Source organism: Vicugna pacos, chromosome 9 (genome assembly GCF_048564905.1).
Source record: "Vicugna pacos chromosome 9, VicPac4, whole genome shotgun sequence".
Taxonomy (NCBI): Eukaryota; Metazoa; Chordata; class Mammalia; order Artiodactyla; family Camelidae; genus Vicugna; species Vicugna pacos.
The window spans coordinates 64,076,945-64,104,875 of record NC_132995.1 but is presented as its reverse complement, the minus strand read 5'-3'; the positions used below and the strand labels follow the sequence as shown (position 1 = coordinate 64,104,875).

Here is a 27,931-nt window from a genome sequence, read left to right as displayed (position 1 = left end):
TCCAGGAAGCTAATGAGCACATCTGTGTATTGAATCATTTACTTTGTAAACAAGCTGAGGGATTTCTTCTCTTTGGCCAGATTATATCTTCATGTTTTGGGGATTTTAGTTCATTGTACATTGTGTACTTCTTTTAAGTAACTTTTTTCCTTACTGCAGAAATAATACATATTCATGCAGAAAACTTAAAAACAGAAAAGCAAAAAGAATAAAAATTGCATATAAATGAACCAATCAGAAATAATCACTATTATTAGTATGTTGGAGTATAACCTAGGAGTCTTTATTGATCTGTATATACACACACACACATACACACACACTCCACACACGCTTATCACATAATTTTAAACCAAAGTGGAATCATACTATACTTATATCTTTTTCATTTAATGTATCTTCCCATATCATTAAATATTCAATTATAGAATTATTTTAATAGATGCATGCCATTCTATTATATAGGTTTCCATGGATTATTGAACAAAGTCTCTTTTGAAAGTCTTTCTTCTTTGCTTTCTTTTTTATTAAAACTTTTGTAAACACACTAAAATGAGTATCATTAAAGTCAAATTTTGTGCACTTTTTTTTTTAGGATTAACACTTAGAAATGGAATAATTTGAGTCAAGGGGCATTTATAAGGCTTTTGATATGTATATACTATCAATTTGCCTATTGATACATTAAATTGACTTTTTTAAGATGAAAAAGTTACTAATAAGTAGCTAATATAAAGAAAAAATAACCAGGATTAAAAAATGCTGTTTGACCGTATGGTTCAAAATTATTTCTACTCTGACCAGAAAAGGGGTCATCTAGTCACATTATTATAATAGCTATAATAATGGTAGCTAACACTTAATGGAGCACTTTCCCCATGAGCCAGGAACTTTTCTAAGCCTTTACATCCTCAAAATAATCCTAGGAAGAAGGTACTAGTATTACGTTTTTACTGTTATTACTACTCTTATTTTATACCTGAGGAAACAGAAGCACAAAGAGGTGCTGAAAGTTACACAGCTTGTCAAGTGGCAGAGCTCAGAGGCAGTCTGGCTCCAGGGCATGCTCTAATCACTGAAGTCTGCTGCCTCTGAGGTTTTAGGGTATATGTGTTCTCATCTTTATGTTTTAACAAAACAGAAGGTGATTATGTATAGTATGACTTTTTCTGAGCGGTAGTCTCAGAAAACTGGTTCCAGTGTGTGACACCACTAAGCCTGGCCCCTTTAGATTTGCCCAAGGTTATTGTATGTGAGAAATAAGAAACAGTACTCATGCATCTAATGTTTTTTCCAAGATATGACTTTCCAGTAGTAAATTCTCGAAATTGTTTCATTACTGGCTAGTTAGACCTTTTAAAGCTATTATCAATGCTGTTTTACACCAGTAAGTTAATATTCACCATTGTATCACTAAGCCTTACACAGGAGGCTGTTTATATTTTTTGAAAGAATGCAGGTATTTGGAGAAAGGATCTGTTGTAGCTTTGCTAAGAATGGCAAATACACAGAGGTCCCCAAATTAAATATGTGGGGAAGTCATATGGGAAATTATATGCTGTTCCATAAACACAGCTTATAAAGAATTAATGTTCAGTTTGGGGTGTCAGCCTTCAACAGATAGTATTATCAAGTAGAGACCCAGGGAATTACATTAAGATTCTGAGGAATCTTGAATTATGTTACTAACAGGGGAGTGGGGTGAGTCTCGAGAGAAGATGATGGTGTTCAAATACTAAAAAATGAACTTGTATATATGTATGTTTTACATTCCTAACTTTATTTACTACAAAATCCCTTTTATAGAGGTGTTGCCTCCTATTGGGTTAGAATGTATTTCAAGTGCTGTAACACATATATTTGAAAGACAAGTGTTTTAAACTAGATAGCAGTTTATTTCTCTCTCATAGTAAGATAACTTGCTCTGTCAAGTTATCAGGGGACCTGGCTCTTTATCTTGTTGCTCTGTTATGCCCAAGGTATTGTTTTCATCCACAGGGACTAAGTTGGCTCACCTCACATCCGAATTCTAGCCCCTGGGAAGGAAGAAAGCAGAAGGGGAGGTCCCTTTTGCTCATAGCCCATTGACCAGAACTTGAGCACAAGGACACATCGAGCTCCAAGGAAGGCTGAGAAATGTCGTCTTTGCTGGGTGTCCATGTGCCCAGCAAAAGACTGAATTACAATGAAAAGAAAGGGAGGACACTTATCAGGGGAGAGTTAGCCTCTGCCACTCCTTTCTTTTAGAGAAGAGAAAATTATGGGGGAGGGTATAGCTCAAGTGGTAGAGCACATGCGTAGCATGCACCAGGTCCTGGGTTCAATCCCCATCACCTTCTCTAAAAATAAATAAATAGACCTAATTGCCTACCCCTCCCCCCCAAAAAAGAAGAGAAAGTTGATCCTCAGAAAAGTAGCGTCATTTGTTCAAGATCACACGTTAGTTGAATGAAGGATACTTGAAAGACTGCCCCATAAAGAGGGAATAGACTTATGCTGGGCACATCAGAGGAGAGAACCAGAACCAGTGAGGAAATGTTAAAGAAGTCATGTTTCTATTCAATACAATAATAGAAAAAAATTGTCTCTAACGTTTAGAAGAGAACAGTAGTGAACAGTCTGCCTTGTCCGTTTGTCAGGAATGTTATCCTTCATTAGAAGGATGGGTGATCTAGATGATTCTTAAGGTCCTTTCTAACTCCAGGATTTCTATGATTAAGCTTTCAACTTTATTTCATAATATGGCTCTTCCTAAACCTCCCATTTTAGCCAAGACTCGTGAGCTTATGTTGGCCAGATGTGTGTGCATTCGTCTCCTTGGTACTCTCTCCTTTTCCCACCTCGTTACCATTACCATTCTTTCAGTTAATTAGAATTCCAAGCATTCCTTAAGAATGAGATCAAGTGTCTCATCACCTTTATGCCCATACCTATCCCAGCCTACACTCTACCCACTGCTTTCCTCCAACACTTACCTTCACTTACTGTGTCCTTAAATAATATAGGTTATTTGTTGAATGAATGAAATCTTTTCTCACTGTCCCCACTATGATTTCACCTCTTACTTAGTTCCTATAGTTTGTGTTTCTACTGGTCATTTTACCCAAATTTGTTCTTTTAATTACCTATAGAAATTCCCCACACAGTGTAAAATTTACAGTAGTAAAAATAAATACAAGAAGAGGTAGGAAAAAGTGTTTTACTGGTCTTTTTTGGGGGGGATGAGGGAGGGTGAGTGCCATGGATGATAATTCCTTAGCAAGGTTTTGAAAACAGTCGAGCTGGAGAAGGAAAAGAGTGGTAGAAGGAACAGTGCACACAGTGGCAAGGAACAGCAGGGTGGTGTGTGCTGGGAGAGCCGTGAGTACAGCGGTGTGTTACTGCTGCTGCATAAAAAGTGGGAGAGGGGGTGGTCATTTCAAGGAGTCTGGACTCACTTTGCTACTGTAGGATCTGGGGAACCGAGAGCAGAGGAGTGACTTATGACTTATGGTAGGTTGGCTTAGGGCTGGAATTAAGAGAATTCTCATCTGATGACCTTAGTTTTCTCAGTAGCAACCAAAAAAGATGAAGTAAGGGATATGAGGATAATGGTAAAAGATCAGAAAAGCTTCTATAAGGAATGGGAGAGGAAGCTGACCAAAGACAGGGCCCAGCTGAGATTTAGGACATGAATTTTAGTGATGGCCCTGTGCATGTTCGTGTGCATCTTTTTCTCTAGAGAAAATCTAGAGAGGTGGTACGGTGCAGAGTGTAGGTGTTACCAAAGATAGATAGGCATTGGGCAAAGAACTGTGAGTCTAGGGTGTTAGGTTATTTGCATGGTGTTAAAATAGCCAATATATTGTAGGTTTTGGAGTGTGTGGGGGGAGGACTAGAAGTAGGTACTTCAGTGTGACATTAACTGGAAGAAGAGTGAGACATAGCCAGGTATCTGTGCCTCAGGCTTGAAAGCAGAAGCATTACAACCTGTACGTGGCACTGAGGAGTTAGGAACATGCTAGCACTGCTTCCTGGGAAGATGGGGGTGGAGAATAAACATGACCTGCCCTGCGGGGCTTCAGCACAAGCAGTGTGCCCATGACATGGCCCGGTTTCAGAGCGGCAGCAAGTGGAGTGTTAAGAGAAGCGGCCAAGAATGTAGGAGCTTGTCTACCCCTGGAACCAGGGTCCGGGGGGGTATGGCAGAATGGGTTGGGAACAGGAGCAGCAACTGAAGAACGAATCAGGGTGAGGAAGAATAGAAGAGTAGGAAAGGGCAGTCTGGGATTTAGGGGGAATAGGACACCAAGGCTTACACTGTAGTCCTTTTCTGTGGATTACAGGGATAAAAGGGATACATACACAGAACTGAATGACCTTAAGATTTCCAATATGGATATAAAATAACTTAGTGTCATATCCAAGGCCCAGGTAATACCAGACAGGTCCTCCAGCTGCTACTTCTCGGGATCCAAGAACGAGGTCATGTTAGGTCATGACTTTCACTTCCTGGGAACCCTTGCCTCCTTTTATGTGTCTCTGTCTCTCTCTGTCTCACACCCTCCACCTACAAATTTAATCTTCGTCTTCACTGATCTTTTCACTCATTTCAGAGAACAAAATATTCTTCCTGTTCAGTGCCAACCTGTTTTCCTGTATCTTTGATCCCACCTCCATTTAACTTGCATTTCCCTCTCTCTGCACAATCCTGATCCAAAGTTCACGAAAGAATAGTCTACACTTGCTGTCTCTTAAGCATTCCTCCTTCTCCTTCAACCCCATACTCTGACTTCCACCCCATTACTCAACAGAAACTGTCCTTGCTAATATCATCAGCCATCTCTGATTGTATCTAGTCACTATTTCTCATTTGTGCCTTTGTGCTCTATTCAGCATTCTGTGAAAATTGCCTGTTTTTTTAAAACTTGACTGTCTTGGCTTCCATGAAACTTTTTCTCCTATTTCTCTGATTCCTTCACTGAATTCTCTAAGGGCACTTCTACCCACCCTCTTTTTTTTTTTTTTTTCTGTAATTAAACTTTATTTTTAGAGCAGTATTAGGTTCATAGCAAAATTGAATGAAAGTACAGAGAGTTCCCATGTACTCCCTGCCCACACGCACACAAGCACACACACACACAAACACACACACAGCCTCCCCTGCTGTTAACATCCCTACCAGAGTGGTACATTTGTTACAACTGATGAGTCTACATTGACACATCATTATCACCCAAAGCCTATGGTTTGCATTAGGGTTCACTCTTGGTGTTGTATATCCTGTTGGCTTTGACAAATGTATAACTTGTATCCACCATTATAGTATCATACAAAATAGTTTCAGTGCCCTAAAAATCTGTGTGCAGCTTACTCATCCCCCCTTCCCCCTAACTCCAGGAAACCACTGTTCTTTTTACTGTCTCCATGGTTTTTGTCTTTTCCAGAATGTCATATGGTTGAAATCACACAGTAGGTAGCCATATTCAAATTCAGTAGGCAGGCTTCTTTCACTAAGTAATTTACATTTAAGATTCTTCCATGTCTTCATGGCTTGATAGCTCATTTCTTTTTATTTTAGCACTGAATAATATTCTGTTATCTGGATGTACCACAGCTTACTTATCCATTCACCTACCATTTACTGTATGATTCCACGTATACTTGGTACATAAAGAGGTCAAATTCATAGAGACAGAAAGTAAAATGATGATCGCTGGCAGGGAGGAAGGAGTGGAGAATTGTTGTTTAATGGGTACAGTCTCAGTTTTACAAAATGAAAAGGGTTCTTGGAGATTTGGTGCACAAAAATAGGAATGTACTTAAAACTACTGAGCTATACACTTAAAATGTTTAAAATAGTAAATTGTTATATTTTCCCACAATTTAAAAAAAATGAATAAATATTTTACCGTGCCCCCCCCCCCGATTTTTATTAGTCCTAGCCAATTATTTACATGTTAGTATATTCAAGGAAAGTGAATTAGTATTAAAAGGAAAGTTTTCTCTTTTTTAAACTTTGTAATTTAGGGACATTTTGCCCTGAATTTTCTTCAATAGCCTTGATAGGTTCATTCAGTCATTCTACCAACTAATATGATTTAACAAAATATAGACATACAGGCTTATACAGTAATTAATTTTTATTTAATGTTTTAAGAAAGTCCCTCTTTCCACCCCTCCCCACTTGTATTTCTGTTTATCTAAACCATTATTTTTGCTTGTTACACCTCTTGAGATAGATCTTATGTGTTGGTCATCAACAAATGTCAGCAATTACTGATAAAATTCTTTCAAGTTTGTCTTATATTAAATATATTACCTTGTAGATAAGTTTGTTCTGTGAGAATACTGTGTATGATACTTACTTCCATCTTTTGCATGGGCTCTTTTCATCATCTCAAATGATGTATTCTTCATAATAATAACTGCTGTAAACATAAAATACAAATTTTTACCATCCAGGAGCCCGCACTTTAGTGGGAGATACTGACACATATATTGTTAAATGCAGAGTGAAAAAGGCAACCATGAATGTACAAATAAAATTGTGTGGCAGTTCAAAGGAGAAAAGGAGCTGTTAGATCTGAGTGAGCAAGTAGGGAAGAATCCTTAGAAGAGGCGGCATGCAAGCTAAGCTTTGAAAGATTAGTAGGATTTAACCGGTAGTAGAGAAATGGGATGAAAATGTCAGACATTTTGACTCAAATAATATTTTGACTTATATATATTATTAAAAACTATTTTTTAGAGTGGTACATCAATACTGAATCTTCATCAAGAAAGCATTTCTAATGCAACTGCTTTGAAAATAGACTGGCAATTCCTCAGAAGTTAAACAGTTACCATATGATCTGGCAGTTCCACTAATACATCCCAAGAGAAGTGAAAACATGTCAACATAAAAACTTGCACAGTTGACCCTTGAATAACACGGAGGTTAGGAACACTGGCCCTCCCCGCAGTCAAATAGCCACGTATCTTAGTCCTCCTTATTCTGCTTATCCACAGTTCTGCTTACCCACATCTGAGGATTCAACCAGCCATGGATGGTGTAGTACTGTAGTGTTTACTATTGAAAAAAATATAAGTGGACCTGCACAGTTCAAACCCATGTTGTTGAACAGTCAACTGTACATGAATTTTCATAGCATTATTTATAGTAATCAAAAAGTCAAAACAACCCCAATGTCTGTCAATCGTTAAATGGGTGAACAAAATATAGAATATCCATACAATGGAATATTATTTGGCAATACAAAGAAAGAAGGTAGTGATATGTGCCACATCATGGGTGAAACTTTAAAACTTCATGCTAAATGAAAGAAGCCAGTCACAAAATACCACATGTTGTACGATTTCATGTCTATGAAATGTCCAGAATAGGCAAAGTCTAAGGAGACAGGAGGTAGATTAGTGGTTGCCTAGGATGGGGAGGTTGGAGGGAAATGGGGAGTGACTTGTGATGCTGTGAGGTTTCTTTTGGAGGTGATGAAAATGTTCTGCAATTGATTGTAGTGGCAGTTTCACACTCTAAATATACTAAAAACCATTGAATTGTACATTTTAAATGAGTGAATTGTATAATATGTGAATTATATCTCAATAAGGCTATTTAAAAAAGCATTTTCTGACAAAACTCCATTAAGGCAATCTGATTAACTCCTTGGACAATTTTCTTTACCAAATAGTTTATTCAATTTCATTTAACAAATTTCTGTTGAGTGTCTACTATGTGCCAGGCACTATTCCAGGCAGTTGAACTATTTCTGTTGTTTTTCATTTCAGTTTTTATTTTATGAAATTATTTTCCTTGGTGTTTATTCTCTTCTCTGTATATTTTACAAGGACCGTGAACTATAAAACAAGAGTAAAGATTATAATATCTATTTTCATTTGTATTAATCTGCCACTATCTGTCAGGTAGCTATTAATTTTACAAAGCCCAGATTTCCAGGGTCAGATTTTACGTATCTCATTTCTGTTTGGAATTCTTAATTTTTGTGGCAAGAGCAATCTTTATCATATGTTATTTTAGCCAGTGCGTTATCTTAACCAATTTTATGTTTATTATTGCTACCAGTAATATTCATTATGAGTTAGATAAAATACTTGTAGAATTTTTTCTTTCTTAGCTAATCCAACAGAAAATTTTGAGCATCGCCTTCCCGCTCTGTATTATGGTTTAGGGATCAAAGATATGCAGGGTCAAAATGTCCTGCTTTGATAGGAGGAAGACAGACCTGACAAGCAGGAACACAGAACTGTCAAAGTGCACAGCACTGAGAACCTGGTGGCTAGGTAGTGGCACGGAACAGAGAATGTTTGGGGCCTAGAGTTAAGGACAAGACCGCACTGGGGGTCAGATTTTGGCAGGCCTTAGATGCCATTCTGTGAAGACCAGATTTTATTCTGTAGGCAACATGACCTTGAATCTCCCCTTTTTACCCCTGATTCTAAGATTAATTCAAGATCACTACAGAGCATTTGGAAAATACATAAAATTACAAAGAAGAAAATGTCACCTATCAGAGATAATCACTGTTAACATTTTTATGTAGACCATTTCAGTTTCTTCCAATTCACTGTTTACACAGTTGAAGCCAAATTACATATACAATTTTTTATCCTGCTTTTTAAAAAACTGATCATTATAATATAAGCATTTTCCACATTATTAAACATTTTAGCATGTTATATTAATAGTTCCATACATAATATTCTTTCATGAATGGACTGTAAATTAAGTAACAGTTCTTCTTTTTGGCTATTCCTGTTTTTTCCAATTCATTTCTTCTCTTGCCAGTACTGAGCTCTTTCCTGTGAACATTTGAATGTGAGGTGCAAGCAGGGTCTGTGATGATGTCTGGTAGGCAGCTGAGAGTTTATGCATAAAACTGAGCACAGTAGTTAGGATTTCTTTCATATCTAGATTTAAAAATAATCCACATGGACGAGATAATTAAAGCTAAAGACAACATTCAGAACAAAACACAAGGACCGAAGTATAGAATTTTGGTAGACAAAGACATAATTAAGAAAAAATGAGACCAAAACATTGGAGAGGAATGTGGCATCACAGAAGCTAAAGGAGAAACGAGCTTGAGGAGAGTGTGGAGAGATGGCGTGGTGAGAGAGCTGCTCTGTTTATTTGACAATCAGTAAGTCTTTGGTGGACTTTTTTATTTTTATTATTGAGGTATAATTGACCTATAACATGATATCAGTTTTAGATGTACAACGTAATGATTCAGTATTTGTATATGTTGTGAAATGATCACCACGGGAAGTTTAGTTAATATCTGCCACCATACATAGTTACAAAAAATTATTTTTCCTGTGGTAAGAACTTTAAAGATCTACTCTCTTAGCAGCTTTCAAATATGCAATACAATATTATTAACTATAGTCACCACGACCTCATGACATTTGTTTTATAACTGGAAGTTTGTACCTTTTGACTCCCTTCCCCCATTTCACCCACCCACATATCAGTGAGACCATACATCAGACAGACTTATTTCATTTAGCATAATGCCCTCAAGGTCCACCCATGTTGTTGAAAATGGCAATATTTCCTTCTTTGGGGCTGAATAATATTCCATCTTGTGTGTCTATCTGTCTGTCTCACATTTTCTTTATCCATGCATCCATTGATGGACACGTAGGTTGTTTCCATATCTTGGCTATTGTAAATAATGCTGCAATGAACACAGGGGTGCACATATCTTTAAGAGTTAATGTTTCTTTTTTTCCACTTGGATAAATACCCAGAAATGGAATTGCAGGATCATATGGTATTTCTATTTTTAATTTTTTGAGGAACCTCTGTACTGTTTTCCATAATAGCTATACTAGTTTACGTTCTCATCAACAGCATACAAGGGTTCTCTTTTCTCCACGTTCTCACCAACACTTATTTCCTATCTTTCTGATAATAGTCATTATAATGGGTGTGAGGTGCTATGTCATTGTGGTTTTGATTTGCAGTTCCCTAATGATTAGTGACGTTGAGCATCTTTTCACGTTGGCCATCAGTATGACTTTGGGAAAATGTCTATTTGGGTCCTTTGCCCACTTTTGAATCAGATCTTTTATATTTTAGTATTGAGTTGTATGAGTTCTTTATATATTTTGGATATCAACCCTTTATCAGATATATAGTTTGCAAATATTTTCTCCCATTCAGTAGGTTGCCTTTTCATTTTTCTGATGGTTTCCTTTGCTTTGCAGAAGCTTTTTAGTTTGTTGTAGTCCCACTTGCTTATTTTTTACTCTTGTTGCCTTTGCTTTTGATATTAAGTCCAAAAAAATCACGGGCAAGACCAATGACAAGGAGCTTACCACCTGTGTTTTCTTTAGGAAGTTTTGTGGTTTCAGGTCTTAACATTCAAGTCTTTTATCTGATTTGAGTTTAGTTTTGTGTATGGTCTAAGACAGTGGTCCAGTGGTGAACCTCAGAGAGTAGTTTCATTGGAGTCATAGGAGCAGAAGCCAGGTTTCAAGGGGTTAAGGGGTGAGCAGGTGAAGTAACAGAAGCAGAGTGTGGTTATTCTTTTGGGAAGTTTGTTAACAAAGAGGAGGAAAGTGGAATTAGGTAAAAGGCGGAAACAGGAACAATTTTATTTTATGTTTCTGTTTTTAGGACAGAGAGTTGAACGTGGTTATAGGTTGGGGCAAAGAAATAGTGTAAGAGAAAATAGGGATACAAGTATTAAAAACAAACCCATGACTGAAAGTCTCTTTTGTCTTAAAAAAAATTTTTTTTGTCCTCAAACCTGTTTATTGGTTTCATTAGAAATTTTTAGGTTTTTCCTAATCAAATGCTATTTCCAAGCTGTGGCTTAAAAACTAGCTTACACCCAGGACTTACTTTATCTTAATGAAATGAGGAACTACCCATAGCATCGATTCTGAACTTCACGTGTTTGCTTCACTTCATTGTAGTGAGTCGTCACTCATATAGTATGACTCATTTAGTGATGTTTTCTTTCTAGTAAATATTTTATGTATTTCCTTGTTCATAAACTGAAGCCAGATTTCAATGGCAGTTTCTGGGAATTCGCTAACACTGGTGTCTAAACCTAAAGTTATTAACATTTTATCTTCTATTGTTACCTTTTTAGGCCAATTCAGAATCTCTTAAGGTATTTTATTAAGTATTACTTCCAGGTACCATCTGGACATGAAGGTCTCCCCATTTTGGTCATTCCTTACGGTTAGTGAATTATTCCCAGACAGCTCAAATGAATATCTTCCTTGGATTTTCCTATGGTCCTCACTGTTTACTCTGTGTACAAGACAGAAACAGTTTTAGACCTAACAGCCCCAGGAAGTTAGTTAGAAAAGATTGTCCATAGTCCTTGCAAAAGAAGGTAATTGTTTCCAAAATTTTGCTTGTAGGCTAAATCAGTAAAGAACATTTTATTAACAACCATAAATTCCCTTCGTAATTTCTGTCAATGCATTCCTACTAATGGAAAAATAAACAGCCATTGTTAGTAACACAGATAATATGCATTTGTAACTATGCGCAGTTGAGAACTATAAATTCTCTCATTATATGAATAAAGTGTAAGCCTTTCTGAAGCAACCAGGAACTCAGTAATAACTGTAATATTAGCACCAGCTGTTTCCAGTTGAGAAACTGTAAATTAGTACCAGCTGACAGTGAGTCAGGACATTGCTAAGGTAACCCTTATAAAACTAGCATACAGAATAACTGAGAAGCTATGTTAAATATTTATTGCAATTTCTCTAACTCGACCTCCTTTGTTCCCACTGGGGTTTCCTTCCATGTGAGGAATGATATCAGACATGTCAAGTAATGCAATGTGATACATAAGCATGAAATTTACACTGACTGTGATCAGAGACAGCAGGAGATACCTCAGCAGGTCTGTGTCACTCGGGAAACATCCCAACATGTTATTCTCTGTACAGTCCTTTTATATATAGCCCCTTTGTAGTCTCATCTTGTTGTTGGTGTACAATCTGTTGAAATTTAAATCATATGTAAATATATATATCTGTTCTCCAGACCTCTGTTCAAAGTAGAGCTAGCCAGACTGTGTTGCGGTGCCTTTGATTTTAATTTACTTCACTAGCATGAATGTTTCCTCATTATCACATCATTATGATTATTTTAAGGATAACCAAGACAGCCAGAGTAGAGCCTTCACAGTAAATGTTTAATATTGTTTTGTGCTATTCTGTCACATTCCAGCTGTGTCACTGGCTCATTTCACTCTGGATCTCAGTGTAAACAGTCTGCAGCCTTCTCCTTATCTGTATCTTCAAATAGGTCCTTGATGGCCTATCCGTGTTCTTTAGAATTCACTATTTAATATCACTATATCCAAAAACCTCCTCTGATGCTATAGAATTCCCTTTCAATAACTATACTTGTGAAAATACCAAAGGAGTACTTTTTTAACATGCAACACAACTTCATCAGAGTCCTATTTCTCTTACTCTCAGTATCTTTGATTGGCAGGGCAGTTCCAGATGTGCATACAGAATGTCCCGGGAGTTTATAGGAGCAAGAGAATAATTTTACCCAGGGCCTCGGGAAATGTATCATAAAAAAAGCTTTTGAGTGAAGTCTTGAGTCATAACACGGTAGTTTCCACAGTATATATATTTAATTTTCAAATTACCCTTTAAAGCATGAAGAAGCCCCTTCTGTCCAAGACCAACCCCCAGCTATTGTGTGGACCCCATCCCCTTTGACTTTTCTCTTTACTGGTTCTCTCCCATAGCACTCAAGAATGTTAAAATGGGGGGGAGGGTATAACTCAGTGGTAGAGTGCCTGCCTTGCAAGCACAGGCCCTGGGTTCCATCTCCAGTACCTCCATTAAAAAATAAATAAATAAACCTGATTACCTTCCCCCCTAAAAAAAAAATGTTAAAATGAAATCCTCTATCCCATATCCCCATCCGGCTGCCACCCTGATTTTTTCCACTTTATTACTAAAATATTTGAAATCAGTTCTCTTTGTTCCGTTTCTGCTTCCCATAGTAATCCGCCTTCTACCCCCACCTTTCCACTGAAACTGCATTTGTCAGTGTTATCAATGACTTCATTGTTGGTTTTTTTGAATCTTTATCTTACCTGACCTCTCTGTCACATTTGATATTGTTGAAAAATTCCTTCTTAGAAATTTTTCCCTCAGTTTTGGGGGTAACATGATCTCCTTTGTTCCTCTCTGTTGACACTTTATTCTCCTTGGCCTGCCCTCCTCTTCTCCTGTGTCTCCTGTATCAGTGTTGCCTAGGGATCCAAACTCTAGTACCATGGCACGTGGAACCATGCTGGTTCCCCGATGTGGAAGCTCTCTGAAAAAGGACCAGAAAGCTATCCTTTGGGGTTTTTGTGAAGCCTTCTTTACATAGTCATTGGTCAATAGCTGTTGATAGAACCCTGAAGCTCCTCTCCCCTCCACAGAAATCAGAGGGTGGGACTGAAAGTCCCAGTCCTCTAATCACATGGTTGGTTCTCCTGGCTACCAACCCTCACCCTAGGGCAGGATCCAGAGTCGCTTCATTTACATAACAAAAGACATCTTTTATCAATGTCAACAGTTAGGAAATTCCAAGGATGTTGGGAGCTGTGAGCCAGGAACTGTGGATGAAGAGAAATATATATGAGAAATACATTTGGTTTTCTGAATCAGCAAATATGTATTTCTGATAAGTTACAGTATCACAGGGACCTCAGGCTCCTCAACCTCAAAATGTCCAAAACTGGATTGTCATTGTCCTCACTGTCTTAACACTACCAACAGAATGAATGAATGTGTGATTGAGTGAATAAACGAATGAAAAAATCTCATGTTCAGTTTTTTCCACTGAATGATAGTACCGTCCACCCAATTACTCAAGCCAAAAATACCTCTGGGGTATAAGAGATTTATTGATCCTTAGTGTTGTAATTGAAAAGCCCAACTTTATGGATCTAATTTATCCTTGGAGCCTCAAAATGTTTATTTTTGCCTCAGTTCCCAAAGGTTCATTTTCTCAGCAATCTATGTCTTTTATGCAATAGAAATCTCCATTAATGTTGAAGAAATTTCTCTACTTATAAATGTAACCATTATTTCTCTCTGGAGGGCAAATGTAAGTGCCCTTAAAACTACTTATATCCTTGATAATAACAATATCTAACATTTATTATGGAGATCCGTTATAAGCCAGGCATTGTTTCAAACATTGAGTGTAATAATTCACTTGGTTTCCCAAAATTCCCATGAGGTGTAGGTAACGTTACCATACCTGTTCCACAGAGGAGGAAACGGAAATGCAGTTTAAGGACTATCTGTGGCGACAGCTGGCAAGTAGCAGACACAGGATTTGAATGAAGCGGACTGGCTCTTAACGTCCATGCAGTAATACTGTCTGGCAAAACAGCTTGCATTCCTCATAGCAGTTTTTTATCACTGTTTTTAACAAGTTAAAAATACTTTGAGTTACTAAGATATGGCATAATTTTAAATATGTGCCTAGAGTATATACATGTACAAGTTATTCTTAGAATATTAAGTAATGCAGTTTGCTGGTACAGTAACTAGTCATAAAAAAATGGGTCCATAATTTTCATTTTATTTTGTATTATTTTTATTTTTTAAGATTTTTTCCTTTGACTTTTTTGAAACATGAACAATGGCCATAGCAACATTTATTTTCTGTTAAGTCCTCTGCTTAGATATTTCACAATCAGCAGCTTACCATTTATCTTATAAATATTTGGCTTTCTGTAGTATCAACACAAATCCTCTTCTGTTGCTTTGTTTCTTAAAAGTGGTTAAGCAACCATATAAGACTCATATAGGAAATTAATGAGTCACATCACGGAAAGCATTTACTAATGTGGCTTTTGTCTCAGTTGCCAAGTAGTCTGAGTTTGTTTCCATGGTAACCCATCAGTATAACAAACTGCCGTGAAATAACTTGGCCACTTTTTTTGTTTGTTTGTGTAATTTGGACAGCTTTCTGACAGCTCTGTGTGTGTGTGTGCGCGCATTAAAGATTACCACACAAAAAAAATCTGAGTAATCGCCTTAGGCACACAAAATTTCTTTATTTAGAGAAATTGTTTCAAACTCCAGGACTATTATTTTAATAGTACAAAATCTAAAAGATGATTTAAATTAACATATCTGTTTATACTTGAGTTTTTATTAAGAAAGGGCATAGTCAGCAATATTTTAGGCTTATAAATTTTAAAAATTCACTTATAGTATTGGTTCATTTGAAATATATGTAATCATAGGAGAATCTGCCAGAATAAGGAAAGGATAAAGGAAATTAGGACCACTTTCTGGGGGAAGGGAATGATGGAGAAAGCCAACTCAGCCAGCTCTTGCAGCCCCTTCCCTGGGTGGCAGCCCTCTAGGACAGGGACTCGTGGGCGCTGAGGGATTCAGGGGACCAAAGCAGACCAGGTCATACAGGACACCAGGCTTTACCTGAGGGCTGAATTGGGGAAAGATTCCTAGAGGTGGCAATGACTAATCTAAATGAGTTAGAATTAAACTGGTGAATGTGGTAGTTGAAAAGGAGATAGATAGTGTGCAAGGGAAAGAAAGTATCATAAAGACATACATATGAGAAACAGTGTGAAGTAAATGCGAAATGACAATCAGTATGAGACAAAAAGGCTCAAGAGTTGAGACTGAAGATAGGCAGGGGCCTAATCATGGAGATGCCATGTTAAGGAGGTTGGACCTAATCTGAGACATGGGGAAGCAGTGAAGGATTTTAAACAGAGGAATGACATTACCAAACTTGCATTTTAGAAGGAGCTCTCTGGTAGCAATGAGGAAGGTAGACCTGAGTGGGGACCATTTAGGAAGCTGTTGCCATATTTCAGGAAAGAGGTACTAAGGGACTGAATTAGGGTAGTGGGGCTAGACACAGGAAAGGGGTTGATTTAGGAATAGTTGTAAAGTAATGTTGGCAGGAGTGGTAGCTGGGATTATTCACTTGTGGCCCATGCATGACATTTATGCTCTCAGTCAACAAATTTATTGAGTGTTTACTGTAGTTGGCAGTGTATTGTCCCTTTAGCACATTCAGAGGCAGAGGGCAAGGGAGCCTAGTTGATAAAGTCCATAAAGGCCAGCTTCCTGGGCCACAGAGAAGGGTAGTGGATCTAGAGTGACAAACAGAATATCAAGCCCAATAGTTCTGATTTCCATGAGCACTTTTTAGTTTCCTGTATGTTCTTTTTTTTTAATCAGCCTCCTATGTCTCTATGGTAGATGTACTTTGTCTCTCTTTGAGAATCTGTTCTTCCTCTAGCATAGACTTTGTTTTGTTCAAGTTGCTTTTTTGCTATTCACTGGTCTCTATAGTTCATATTGAGAGACTTTCCTTAAGTGTGTGCTCGCATGTAACTGTGAAGCACCAAAAGTTGGCTAGAAGCTTTGTGCATGTGGAGGGTGCTCACTGAGTCAGGTTTTTACTGTAGACTGTTTTGTTGGGAACCCTCAACATCCATCTCATTTTCTTTAGGGTAGTTGGATTCCCCAGGGAATATTCTTTCCACATCTTAAAGAAAAATATGTATATACACCTGGCCCCAGCATTCTGAGGAGCCAGGTGAAGGGAAGAAGGTTGGAGGTGTCAGCATTCAGTAAGTCATCTCTCATCCCCCTCCCCCTGATATGGTCAGGCTCTCACGCTATTTTCAATACCTGCCCTCAAGTCAGGTATTTCAGAGATCCGTTTGTTTTTTTACCTTGTCAGGAGAATGATCTCAGTCTTCTGCAGGAGTCAGAGAGAGAATCTGAGGCTCTGTTTCTAAAACAGTTTCCAAAATAAATAAATGAATAAAAATAAATGAGTGTTCAATGAATCCTTCTGCCTTTTGTCCTTCCTTTATTCTACTTTAAGATCAATTTTAGATCCCTGCTCTTGGCTTTCACTATTTCCAGCTCAAGGTTCAGCTTTCTTTGATCTGCTTAATCAGTTCTCACTTGTCTGTCCCTGGCCACTTATTTTTGTCTCCCGTCTGGGTCTCTTTGTCCTTGTGACATGGTCACTTAAAAATTTTTTTTGTTTTAATTTAGAATATTTTGGGGAGGGAACAGAGGCTAATACAGGCAGCCAATCTCTCATCCTTAATCAGAAGTTTTATGTAATTTTATCAGAAAAGTAAAATAATAGGTTTTTTTTAAAAGTATTGTTTCTGATTCTTGATCATATGTCATTGGTCTCAGTGACAGAAACAACCCAGTGCCTTGAAGCTCAGCAGTCTCTGGAAGGGTCTGGAGTCCAGTCATTGGTATGCCTGCATCCCTTTTTTGGGAAACTCCAGAGTCCATGGCTAATGCCTTGATCAAGTCTCAAGGCCAAGAGATGTTGAGAGAGAAGCAACAATGAAAAAAAAAAAATCTGGTTTTATTTTTCTTGCTTGTTATTCTCTTGATTTTTCACTAATTTTTTAAAAAATTCACTTTATTTATTAATTTTTTCCTTCTAGTTTTATTGAAATATAATTAACATACAGCACTGTATGCTTTTTGAGGGGTAGGCTAGTTAGTTTTATTTAATTTATTTTTTAAATGGAGGTACTGGGGATTGAACCCAGGACCTTACACTTGCTAGGCAAGCACTCTACCACTGAGCTATCCCTCCCCTCCCCTTTTCATTTAATTTTGAGTGTATAGGTTAGCTGCTGCTCATCTTACTGGGGTTGCCTCAGGTTGCCTGACAAATACTTTCTGATCCATGCTTTGCCAAACTTTTATTCTGCCTGTTTTGTGACCATACAGATAAACTGCACCCCTGCTGGATTTCAGTATGCATATACACATATTCACATATACATTCTCTTCATATCATAATTCCTTAAATCACCTAGAGTTTCCTAATAAAAAAAAAAGCTAAAGTTATGACAATTAAACCTATGATAAAATACACGTCGTCCTCTCCATTTGTGTATCTGCTTGTATGTATATAAGTAAACATACATGCACACACCACACACAAACACATACTTGGTTTTTAAATTATATTTGTTTTTGCACTTCTTGTTCGTGGATTTCTGTGCATTGATGGAGAAATCCATAAAACCAAACTTACTGGTCCCAGTGCAAACTCATTTTATTCACTGAGGCAGCTGCAAGTTGACTCCCTGTCACGTTCACCATCCTCAGCCTTGATGTAAACTGTCAGCTTGGCCATCAGCTGCCGTCTTCCTGCAGCAGTAACCTCACCTATTACACTTTCCTGAGAAAATGAAAACCGTTTAACTTGGGCTCTCTTGCCTCTCCCTTTTGCTTTCTCCAGCTTTGTCTTTATTTTTGCCCACTGTCTTTCTTTTCTTCCTATGTTAGAGGAATAATTATCCTTCCTTTCTAAGAGGATAGTAGAGGGAACAGCACGTACAAAGGCCTGGAAACTTGAAAGAGCAGAGTTGTTGGAAAAAACAGACAAGTGGGCTTTTGAGTCGAATGAGCCCAGTTTGAGTGCTAGCTGTGCTGCTTCCTACCTGAATATCCTTGAGTTAACGTCTCTCCTTGTGCCTCATGTTCCTGACCTGTAAAGTGAGGAGGATGCCTCCTGGGGTGGTTGTGAGATTCAATAGCATGTGATACGCTGTCCATAGATGGTAGATGCTGTTCCTCTCATGGCTGGAATAGGCGTGAGACTGTGCAGTAGTTCATTTCAGAATAAGTGTTTATATTTCTGTCTCTTACACTAACTATAAACTATAAGCCCTATACAGTTAGGAAACTGTCATTTTCATCTTCATATTTTAATCACCTACCACATACTCATCACACCTAATATAAACAAATGTGTATTGTGTGCTGAATGAATGGTGAAGCATCAGTTTATATTGATTAAATTGGTAAGTAAATTCACTTTTTTTTTTCATTTTCCTATGGATAATTAAAACCTTCTAAAGATTTCAGATCACATTGTTAGGAATTTGTTCTCTTAATGTTTCACTGTTTCTAAATATTGGCTTTTAATATATCATGTTTATATTATAGACTTGAGTGAAAGAGTATGTGCTTTCTAACATGTCATCAATAATAGTTAATTAACTGATTTTGGGTTTTTTTTTCCCCCTTCAGGGAGGTGGTGCAAGCAAACTGTGTTCACTGGAGAAAGAAGTTCTCATTTATGTGCAAAATGAGTGCAAGTGCCACCACAGGCATCCTGGACCCTTGTATCTACAGAGTATCTGTGAGGAAGGTATAAAAATAGCCTATTACTTCTCTGCTTTCAGAAACCGGAATTAGTTCCGTAGCCACTGATGCACTTTATTTAGCTCTGCTTTATTGTTAGAACTGGTACATGTAATTTCACTTCACACTTGCAGCAATAATTTAAATTAGTATGACAAATAAGAGGGAGAATCCAAAGTTATAAATTAAAATATTATTGAAAAACCTTCATCACATTATCACTATACATGTAGGTATTAATATTATTTTATTAGTTTGGGCACTAAATATGTTTATATCATGTCATTCATTAAATTCCTCTTCTTTGTTATGCACTGGTTTTAGGGACTTTACGTATTTTGTGTCTAATAACAAATCTGAAAATGGGTGTTATTGTTTCCATTTTCAGGGAAACCAAGGCTCAGAGAGGTTGTTACGTGCCCAAATTCACTTACCTAATAAATGGCAAAGTAGGAACTTAAGCACAAGTGTTTCTGATTCTAAGTCCATGTTTTCTTTGTTATAGATTTCCTTTCCACATAGTAATTTGAAGCTTATTACCAATAATCTACAAAAATTGCAGTCACAAATTGGTTCAACTTAATACATATATAAGTAAGTGATCCCACCTTTTTTGGGTGAAAAAGAGAAATCCATTAGGAATCCACTACTGGTGAATTAAAGTGTTGACTTTATGTTTTAAATTTTATATACTTTTTTTTAAATTACCAAAGTAACACATATGCAAGTTCAAAAAATAAATAGAGAAGTATTCAGGATGAAAACAGGAATCCCTTGCCTTGTTCTTTTCCACTCTGATTTTGTACCCTTCTGTATTGGATAAAAGGTTGTACTTCAGGATTTCTTATTTTGCTTTTTGAATCAACCGATATGGACACTATGATGTATGTGACTACACACTAATTTCCCTTATATTGCTTAAATTATTCAGTTCAAACATAACATAAGCACATACATACATTTTATAGGTTTTAAGCCTCTAATGAAAATAGACCTCTAAAATAGTCATTTGTAGCAGCAATAATTGAATGGAGCCTTCCTTAAAGGAAGGGTGATGCTGTGAAATTGTATGTGGCATCATACTGACCTGGGTTTGAATCCCAGATATGCCAGTTATTAACTGTGAAACCTTAGGCAATCCTTCTGACTTTTAAAAAATCAGTTTCCTTATCCAAATAAAGGTATAATAATTTCCCTATGGAATTACTAGGATTAGTCGAGATACATCCTACTTTCTTCCCTTTCTGCCTTAATTCCTGCTGAGGCTCTGAATTTGAAACTTTTTCTAAATGGAGTTTTAGTCTTAGTCACGATTTTTGAAAGATGATTTTGAAAGATGATTCAGTCTTTGAATTTTAAGAAAAAGAAAATATAACCAATTTATAGTAAAGCATAACTCAGAATTAATTGTTTTTATTTTATTTTTTTATTTATTTATTTTTTTTTGCTGCGTAGGATAGGGCTTGTTCATCTGAAGTAAACCAGCTCCTCAGACTATATAAGTTTGGTGTATTAGTTAAGGCATATATGGCAAGTTACTGAATCAGAGACCCAAATATACAATGACTTAAACAAAATTGAGATTTATGTCCCTCTTGGGTAAAAGCCAAGGGGTCCAGGGCTGGGAGAGCAGCTCTGCCGTCTTCGCTGTATGGTGCCCATCTTTAGATCCAAGGAAGTCACTCCAGCCTTGTTCTGTCTCCACCTGTGAGAAAGGAGACAAAGCCTCATGAGAACAAATGCATTCCTTTTTAGGGCGACCCAAAAGTGGTGCTCATGGTTTTTGTTCATGTCCCACTGGTTAGAACTTGGTTACATGACCACACCAAACTGGGAGAAAAGCTGTGAATGTAGTCTCTAGCTGAGGGGCTATCAGATTCCACTAAAGAAGGAGAGAATAGATATTGATGAACCACTAGCATTCTCTTACCATGCTTAGTAAATGAAAATATTTACTGAACTTACTCTACCTTACCCTATCATATAAAAGTAAGATCCCATAAAGAAAAATCAGTAAAACTCAATTTTATAAAAATTTTCTGCATTACAAAAAATACCTTTAAAAAGTCAGGAATTCGGGGAACTATCTGCAAATAATGTCAGAGGACAAATATTTTTAGTATGGAAAGAATTCCTTCAAATAAATCAGTAAGAAAAAGATTTAACAACTTTTGAAAAAAGTAGACAGAATATACATTTCACAAAAAGGAAAATATAAATAGCTTTTAAACGTATAAAAAGTTAGTCTCATTCATGTATATTAAAACTACAATTAAGATACTATTTTTTTACCTGTAAATTTGACAAAGGTTCGGAAGTTTGATAATGTACTCTGTTGCTTAGGACACAGGGAAGACTTACTGCAAGTATGTGAGTGCCTGCAATGTGCCAGGTACTTTCTAAGGCACTGAAAAGACTGTGGTGGCCTGGGATGAGTTCCTGCCCCCAAGGACTCTACTTTCTAGTTGCAGTTAGGGGAGGAGTGGCAGGAATGATGGTAAGCATGTAACCAAGTAAGATTCTTTTAGATAGTGAGAAGTGTTATGTATCAAATACAATGAGGTAACAGAGAATAACTTAGGGAAAAGACATCATTCTAGAAAATTGAGGAAGGGGTTAGTGAAGACTTCTCTGAAAGATAACATTTGAAGGGGGGGCACCCATGTAAAACGAGTGAAATAGGAAAAAGCTGTTCTAAAGGAGTAAGATGTTGCATTAGTCAGAACTCCAGAGAAACAGGAGATATATATATACATATATGTATATATATGATTTATTATAAGGAATTGACTTCAAATTTATGGAAGCTGATTAGTCCCACAGTTTGCCGTGGTGATGTAGTTCCAGTTGAAGTCCAAAGGCCTGAGAAACAGGAGCACTGGTGGTATACATCCTAGTCTGAGGGCAGGAGAAGACCATGTCCCAGCTCAAACAGGCAGAGATAGTTCAACTTCCACTGTTTCTGTCATTCATGTCCTTAACAGGCTGGGGGATCCCCACGGACAATGGGGAGGGCAATCTGCTTTACTCAGTCAACTGATTCAAGTGTTAATCTCATCCAGAAATACCCTCACAGACACCCTGAGAAATAATGTTTAACCAAATATTTAGACACCCTGTGACCCAGTCAAATTGACACATAAAATTAACTGTCCCAGACCTGAAGATGAAATGGTCCTTTGTTAGTTTTCTAGAGCTGCTTTAAAGAAGGGCCACATGCTGGGTGGCTTAAAACAACAGAAATTTATTGTTGTACAGTTCTGGAGTTCAGAAGACCAAAATCAAGGTGTCGGCAGGCCCATGTTCCCTCTAAAGGCACTAGGGAAGATGCTGTCCCTTGCCTTTCTCCTAGTTTCCTAGCATGAGGCCTTTCTTGACTTGTAGATGCATCACTCTGGTTACATGGCTGTCTTCTCCTTCGTGTCTTTATGTCATCTCCCCTCTGTGCTTGTCTACCTATGTTTTCATTTCCTGTATTTTATAAGGACAGTGGTCACGTTGAATAGGACTTCATTTTAACTTGATTACCTTTGTAAAGACCCTGTTTCCAAGTAGGGTCATATTCTGAGGTACTGTGGGTTAAGTTTTCAACATATCTTTTGGGGGGAGCACAATTCAATCCATAACAGGCTGTAAGATTATAATAAACCTGGGTGTTTACGCTTCTGAAATTAATGGACTAGCTTGTTACAGGCTACCCTTCCTTCTGAAAACAACCAGAAAAGCTAGATAAAATATTAAAAATAGCTGCATGAAGGCATCAGAAGCTGCCAAGGCAGTAAGGATTTAAGAGGCTTACAATAATAGACAAGGGAAGTGTAAAGAGATGACCCTGACATTTGGCAATGTTTTTGCCCTCAAAGCATTTACTAATTTATAGGCAGTAGCTAAGGAGCTGAGCCAAAAGCAGTGATGGAGAAGCTAAGAAGCTGAGCTGAGATCCTGGCAATTTTACAGGACTAAGGGAACAAGAATAGATTCCAGGGGAGAAGGTATAGCTCATTGGTAGAATGTGGCCTTAGCATGTACAAGTTCCTGGGTTCAATCCTCAGCACCTCCATTTATAAACAAACAAACAAAACCGGTGGAGTCAAGGGCCCACCAACAGAAGGAGCCTTAGTAAATACCTCAAGCTTTTTGGGGACACACTAAGAGTTTCAGCCTAGAAGGAGGAGGATAGTGGCTATAGGTTGACCCTTACTAAGACTGAAACTCAGCTTCTAATCAGCTCAATTGCTGCTTGGATGAAGACGATGTATCCCAACCATACTTCTTGCCAGAAGCAAATGTATATCTTCTCTGGAGGAGAATAACATTACTCTGAGCCTGAAATTATTTCTTCAAGTCATCATGCACAAAAGTTACCAAGCATACTGAGTGATACGACTATATGACTAAAACCAAAAGGAAAAATAGATCATAAAAACAAAAGACACAGATTTGGAGAAGGTCTAAGACAAACTTGTTACAAAAATTATAATGATTGAACATTATGGGAAATTATAGAACTAGAAACTGTTTTTAAAAAATCAAATTGAATTCCAGAACTGAAAAATACATTAACTAAGATTTAAAGCTAACTAAATTAAACTAAATGTCACCAGATATGTTTAAGAGCAGATTTGTCACAGCTGAAGAAAGCTTTGGAAAATAGGGCAAAAGAAAATATCCAGGCTAAATCATAGAGAGAAAAAGAGTTGAATATACAGAACAGAGTGTAAGACTTGGGAAACAGTATAAAGATCTGAGATATAGATATATAGATAAATAGAGATATATAGATACATATATATATATACATATACATATATATATATATATATATATATATATATATATATATATATATATAATTTGAGCCCTGGAAGGAAAAGTGAGAGATTGTGGCTGAGAATCTTCTAAAACTGATGAAAGACATTAAGCCACAAATTCAAAAATACCATGACCCTCATGCAAGATAAACAACAAATCTGGCATGCTTAAATATAGAAGACCAGCTTAACTGGAACATGGAAAATAGGGAGAGGGAAAGTTCTTGGTGATGATGTTGGAGACACTGAATCAGGTAGGGCCTTATGGGAATTTAGATTTTATTCCAGTTATATTTGGAATCATTTTGAGGATTTTAATAAGGAGAGACCTGATCTTCTAAGATCACTTCTGCTGCTATGTAAAGGATGAATTGCAGAGACCACTTAGGTGATTGAGATAATTCAGATGAGGAATGCTTATGTTTTGGCATGGAGTTATTATAACAGAGGTAGTATGATTCAGGATGTATTTTGGAAGTAGACCTCCCGCTAATGGATTGGATATGGTGAATGAAGGGAAAAGAGAAAGTAATTGAGAATAACTCTTAGACTTTTTGCCTGAGCTTATGGGTAGATGATCGTGCTATTTATTAAAATAACAAAGACTCTAAGTGGAGCAACTTCAGGGGCATTGTAAACAGGGATCAGTAGGCCTATTTTAGCCATGTTAAATTTGAGGTGTCCCTGAAACGTCAAGTAAGCATTTAAAATACTAGTTTGGAACTCGGGGAGAAGTTCAGACTAGAGATAAAGATTTGAGAGTCATCAGCACACAATTTTTATTTAAAGCCATAGACCTGAATGGAATAAGCCAGGGAGAAAGTATAGATAGAGGAGACAAGAGACCCTAGACCAAATCCTGGATCACTCTAACACTTAGAGGTAGAATAAAATTACTTAGCAAGTACAAGGAAGGAGCAAGAATTCATTTACATCACTTCTATATACTTTCAGCCAGATCTTACTGCACTGCCATAGTACAAAAAGAAAGTGGAAAAATGTAGTCAATTACTTTATTTTGGGTAGCTAATGCCCAACTGAAAATAGAGGATTCTGTTACCGTGGAAAAGGGGAGAATGGATAGTTAGGGTACAACTAGCATTCTTTCCACAGAGATCAAATAAAGGAGTAGGTCCTGCAAAGGAGAGTGAGGAGCAGCCAGTGAGGTAGGAGTAAAACTAGGTGATTATGGCACCACAGAAGTCTAGAGAAAAGAAGATATAAGAAAGGCAGAGCCGCCAAGCCTGTCAGATGCTGTTGTGAAATTAAATAAGACAGAGCCTTTGGCTTTAATAAACGATGGAGATTATTGGTAATCTTAAGAGCTGTCACAGAGGGAAAATGAGGGCAGAAGCCCAATTAGAGTAGATTGAATAGAGAGTGGGATACAGCAGATTTAGGGGAGTCTTTTGAAGAGTTTGGCTGTAGAGGGGAGCAAAGAGAAGAATTAGCTACAAGAGGGTAGAATCATCTGGAGAAAGTTTTGTCTTTGCTTTGTTTAATTAAAGGCGCTGTTAAGGCTATAACAATTACCTAGTAAAGGAAAATGTGGTCATTCGTAATGGAGTAGATTTGGCGGCATGGCCCCAGCCTGACCAGTGGGGCCGGGAAGTGGAGAGGTAGCAAATATTCATGAACAATAAAGTTTACCTTAGAGTACTTCTCAACTTATTTAAATTCACCACGTTAAAAATAGAAATGGTAGATTATGCATTGTCGTATCTGGTTTATGAAAGACAAGAGACAACTCCATTCAGCAAACACATTTTTAAAAGTGGATGAGGAGAGGAGAGTTTGACCCTGATTTTAATGGCAAACACATATACAGAGCATGTATACTATGTGCTAGACAATGTTCTAAGTGTTTTACACTTAATTCTCACATCTGTGTGGTTTCCTAAATCCAGAGATTTGGCAAATGAATGTAAAGTTATATATTTTAAAGTAAAATGTTAAGACATCTGTATATTATTATTATTTTTTACTTTTGCCAGTCTTGTCCATATGAGATAAGAGTTAGATAAGAGAGTTTCTGCTGTACTACCATGGAGTGCCATGCAGGAAAAAGTAACGTACAGAACAGTGTTTATAATGTGCTATCATTTGAGTAAAAGGGGGAAATTATATATCCATATAGCGTCTTTCGGGTAATTCCTAAAAATTGGTAACAGTGGTTGTCTCTGGAGTAGAAGTTTCAACTCTTGCTGAAATCTTTGTCCAGTGTATTAACATGCTTAACTAAATAAGTGTTTAACCTTTCTTTGGTGATTCAAGTCTTGCAATGTGTCCAGGACACTTGGCAATTTCACCTTCCACAAATAGATTAAATATCAGCTCATCTTCCCACCATTTGTCTCCTTCAGATTTAAGTTAAATTCTAAATTAAAATTCTGGTCATGTGTTGGGGTTAGGGGACATACAAATAGTTGTATTTAAGATCATCATAATTTTAGTCTGTACTTGCCAGTGTGTAAATGTCTACTTCAGAATTATTTGCAATGTTTAATTTCAAGTCTTTAGTCATATGATATCCTCATAGTGTTTTCTATCTTTGACAGGAATTAAAAGGTGGAAAAGCTTATGCAAAGGTAAGTAAGTGTTCTTTAACTCTTTTGAAATTTGTAATATCACTCATTGCTATTTATAAGCTTAAAAATTTAATGGTTTGCTTTTCTAATTGCTGTTCAGACTTGGCTGTTTTTGAATAAAGCAACTCGGAGATTGAATAGTTGGATCCAACAATAAATTATAGTCATGTTCTTTCTAAGTGCTGATTATGGGATGATGTTCTTAAGTTTCAGCTTCCTTACCAGAAGATGATTTCTGGTTTGCATTAAACAATAGCAACTGCTAATTCAGTCTCCCCTGCGAAGTATTCTCAGTCCTACCCAACGCCCAGTGGAATAGGACCCCCTTTGTGCTCTCTCAGTGCTCTGTATATACATGGCCACTACCGTCCTTTATACTTTTACTAGCTATATGGAATGACTAATGAATGTCCTCACTTTTTTGCTAGATAGAAGGAATTAATAATTAATGCTACTACCAGAAACCCACATACCCTCTTTTATTTCCAGTCTCTGTGATGGTATCTCCATCAATCCTGTCATCTAAGCCAAGAACCAGGACACTAGCTTCAGCCATCAAATCCACCTAACTCCCTGAAACTAGTTGATTGCAGTGTCAATTAGTATGCTCTTTGCTCCAAGTAACAGAAAACGCTCCTCACCCAGAGAGTTTTTTAATCTCACAAAACACGTAGGTATGAGATAGAGCTGTAGATGTGAAATAGAGCTGCTCCAGGATTGGTCAGTCCACTGGCTGAAGGGCATCATCAAGAACCCAGGTTACTTTTCTTTTTTTATTCTCATATTCTTTATGCGATGGCTTTGACCTTGGCTAGCTCCCTTCATGGTCACCAGATGACTGGCTGCTCAAGTTTTAGTCAACACATTCACGTGTAACAAAATCCTACTACATCTCCATCTATGACTACTTTTGAGTGAGAAAACTTTTCCTAGATGGCCCTCAGAGGATTTCCCCGTACCTTTTATTGTCCACATTGGATCATATGCCTACTCCTAAACCAGTCATGGGCATCAGGAGGGGATTGCCATAGTCAACTTAGACTCATCACAATTTAACAGTCAGCAAGAGGTTGGGTTACTTTCTTTGTACACAGGGATGAGCTAAGAGTGGACCCTTGAATAAAATCAGGACTTGCTAGCAAGGAATATGAGGGTGTTGAATGGTGGTTAGGCAAAAAAAAGCAGGCTGTACTGTGATTGACAAATCTTCTTGATTTCTCCCTTTTTTTTCTTTATAAAGTTCTTTTTTATTATTGAAGTACAGTTGTTTTACAATATTGTGTTAATTTCTGGTGTACAGCATAGTGATTCAGTAATACATATATATACATTACAAGGTATTGAATATAG

General features: G+C 37.2%; 1 protein-coding gene across 6 annotated transcripts in view; it reads left to right on the top strand.

Moving 5' to 3' along the window:
- EEIG2 (EEIG family member 2) overlaps window positions 1–27,931 on the top strand; it is a 66,419-nt gene that overhangs the window by 5,038 nt on the left and 33,450 nt on the right. For all 6 annotated transcript variants that reach the window (XM_072968089.1, XM_072968090.1, XM_072968087.1 and 3 more), the window contains exons 2-3: window positions 19,069–19,189; window positions 26,552–26,581. In XM_072968089.1, the coding sequence (XP_072824190.1) occupies window positions 19,069–19,189; window positions 26,552–26,581 (151 nt within the window). The remainder of the gene's footprint in view (window positions 1–19,068; window positions 19,190–26,551; window positions 26,582–27,931) is intronic.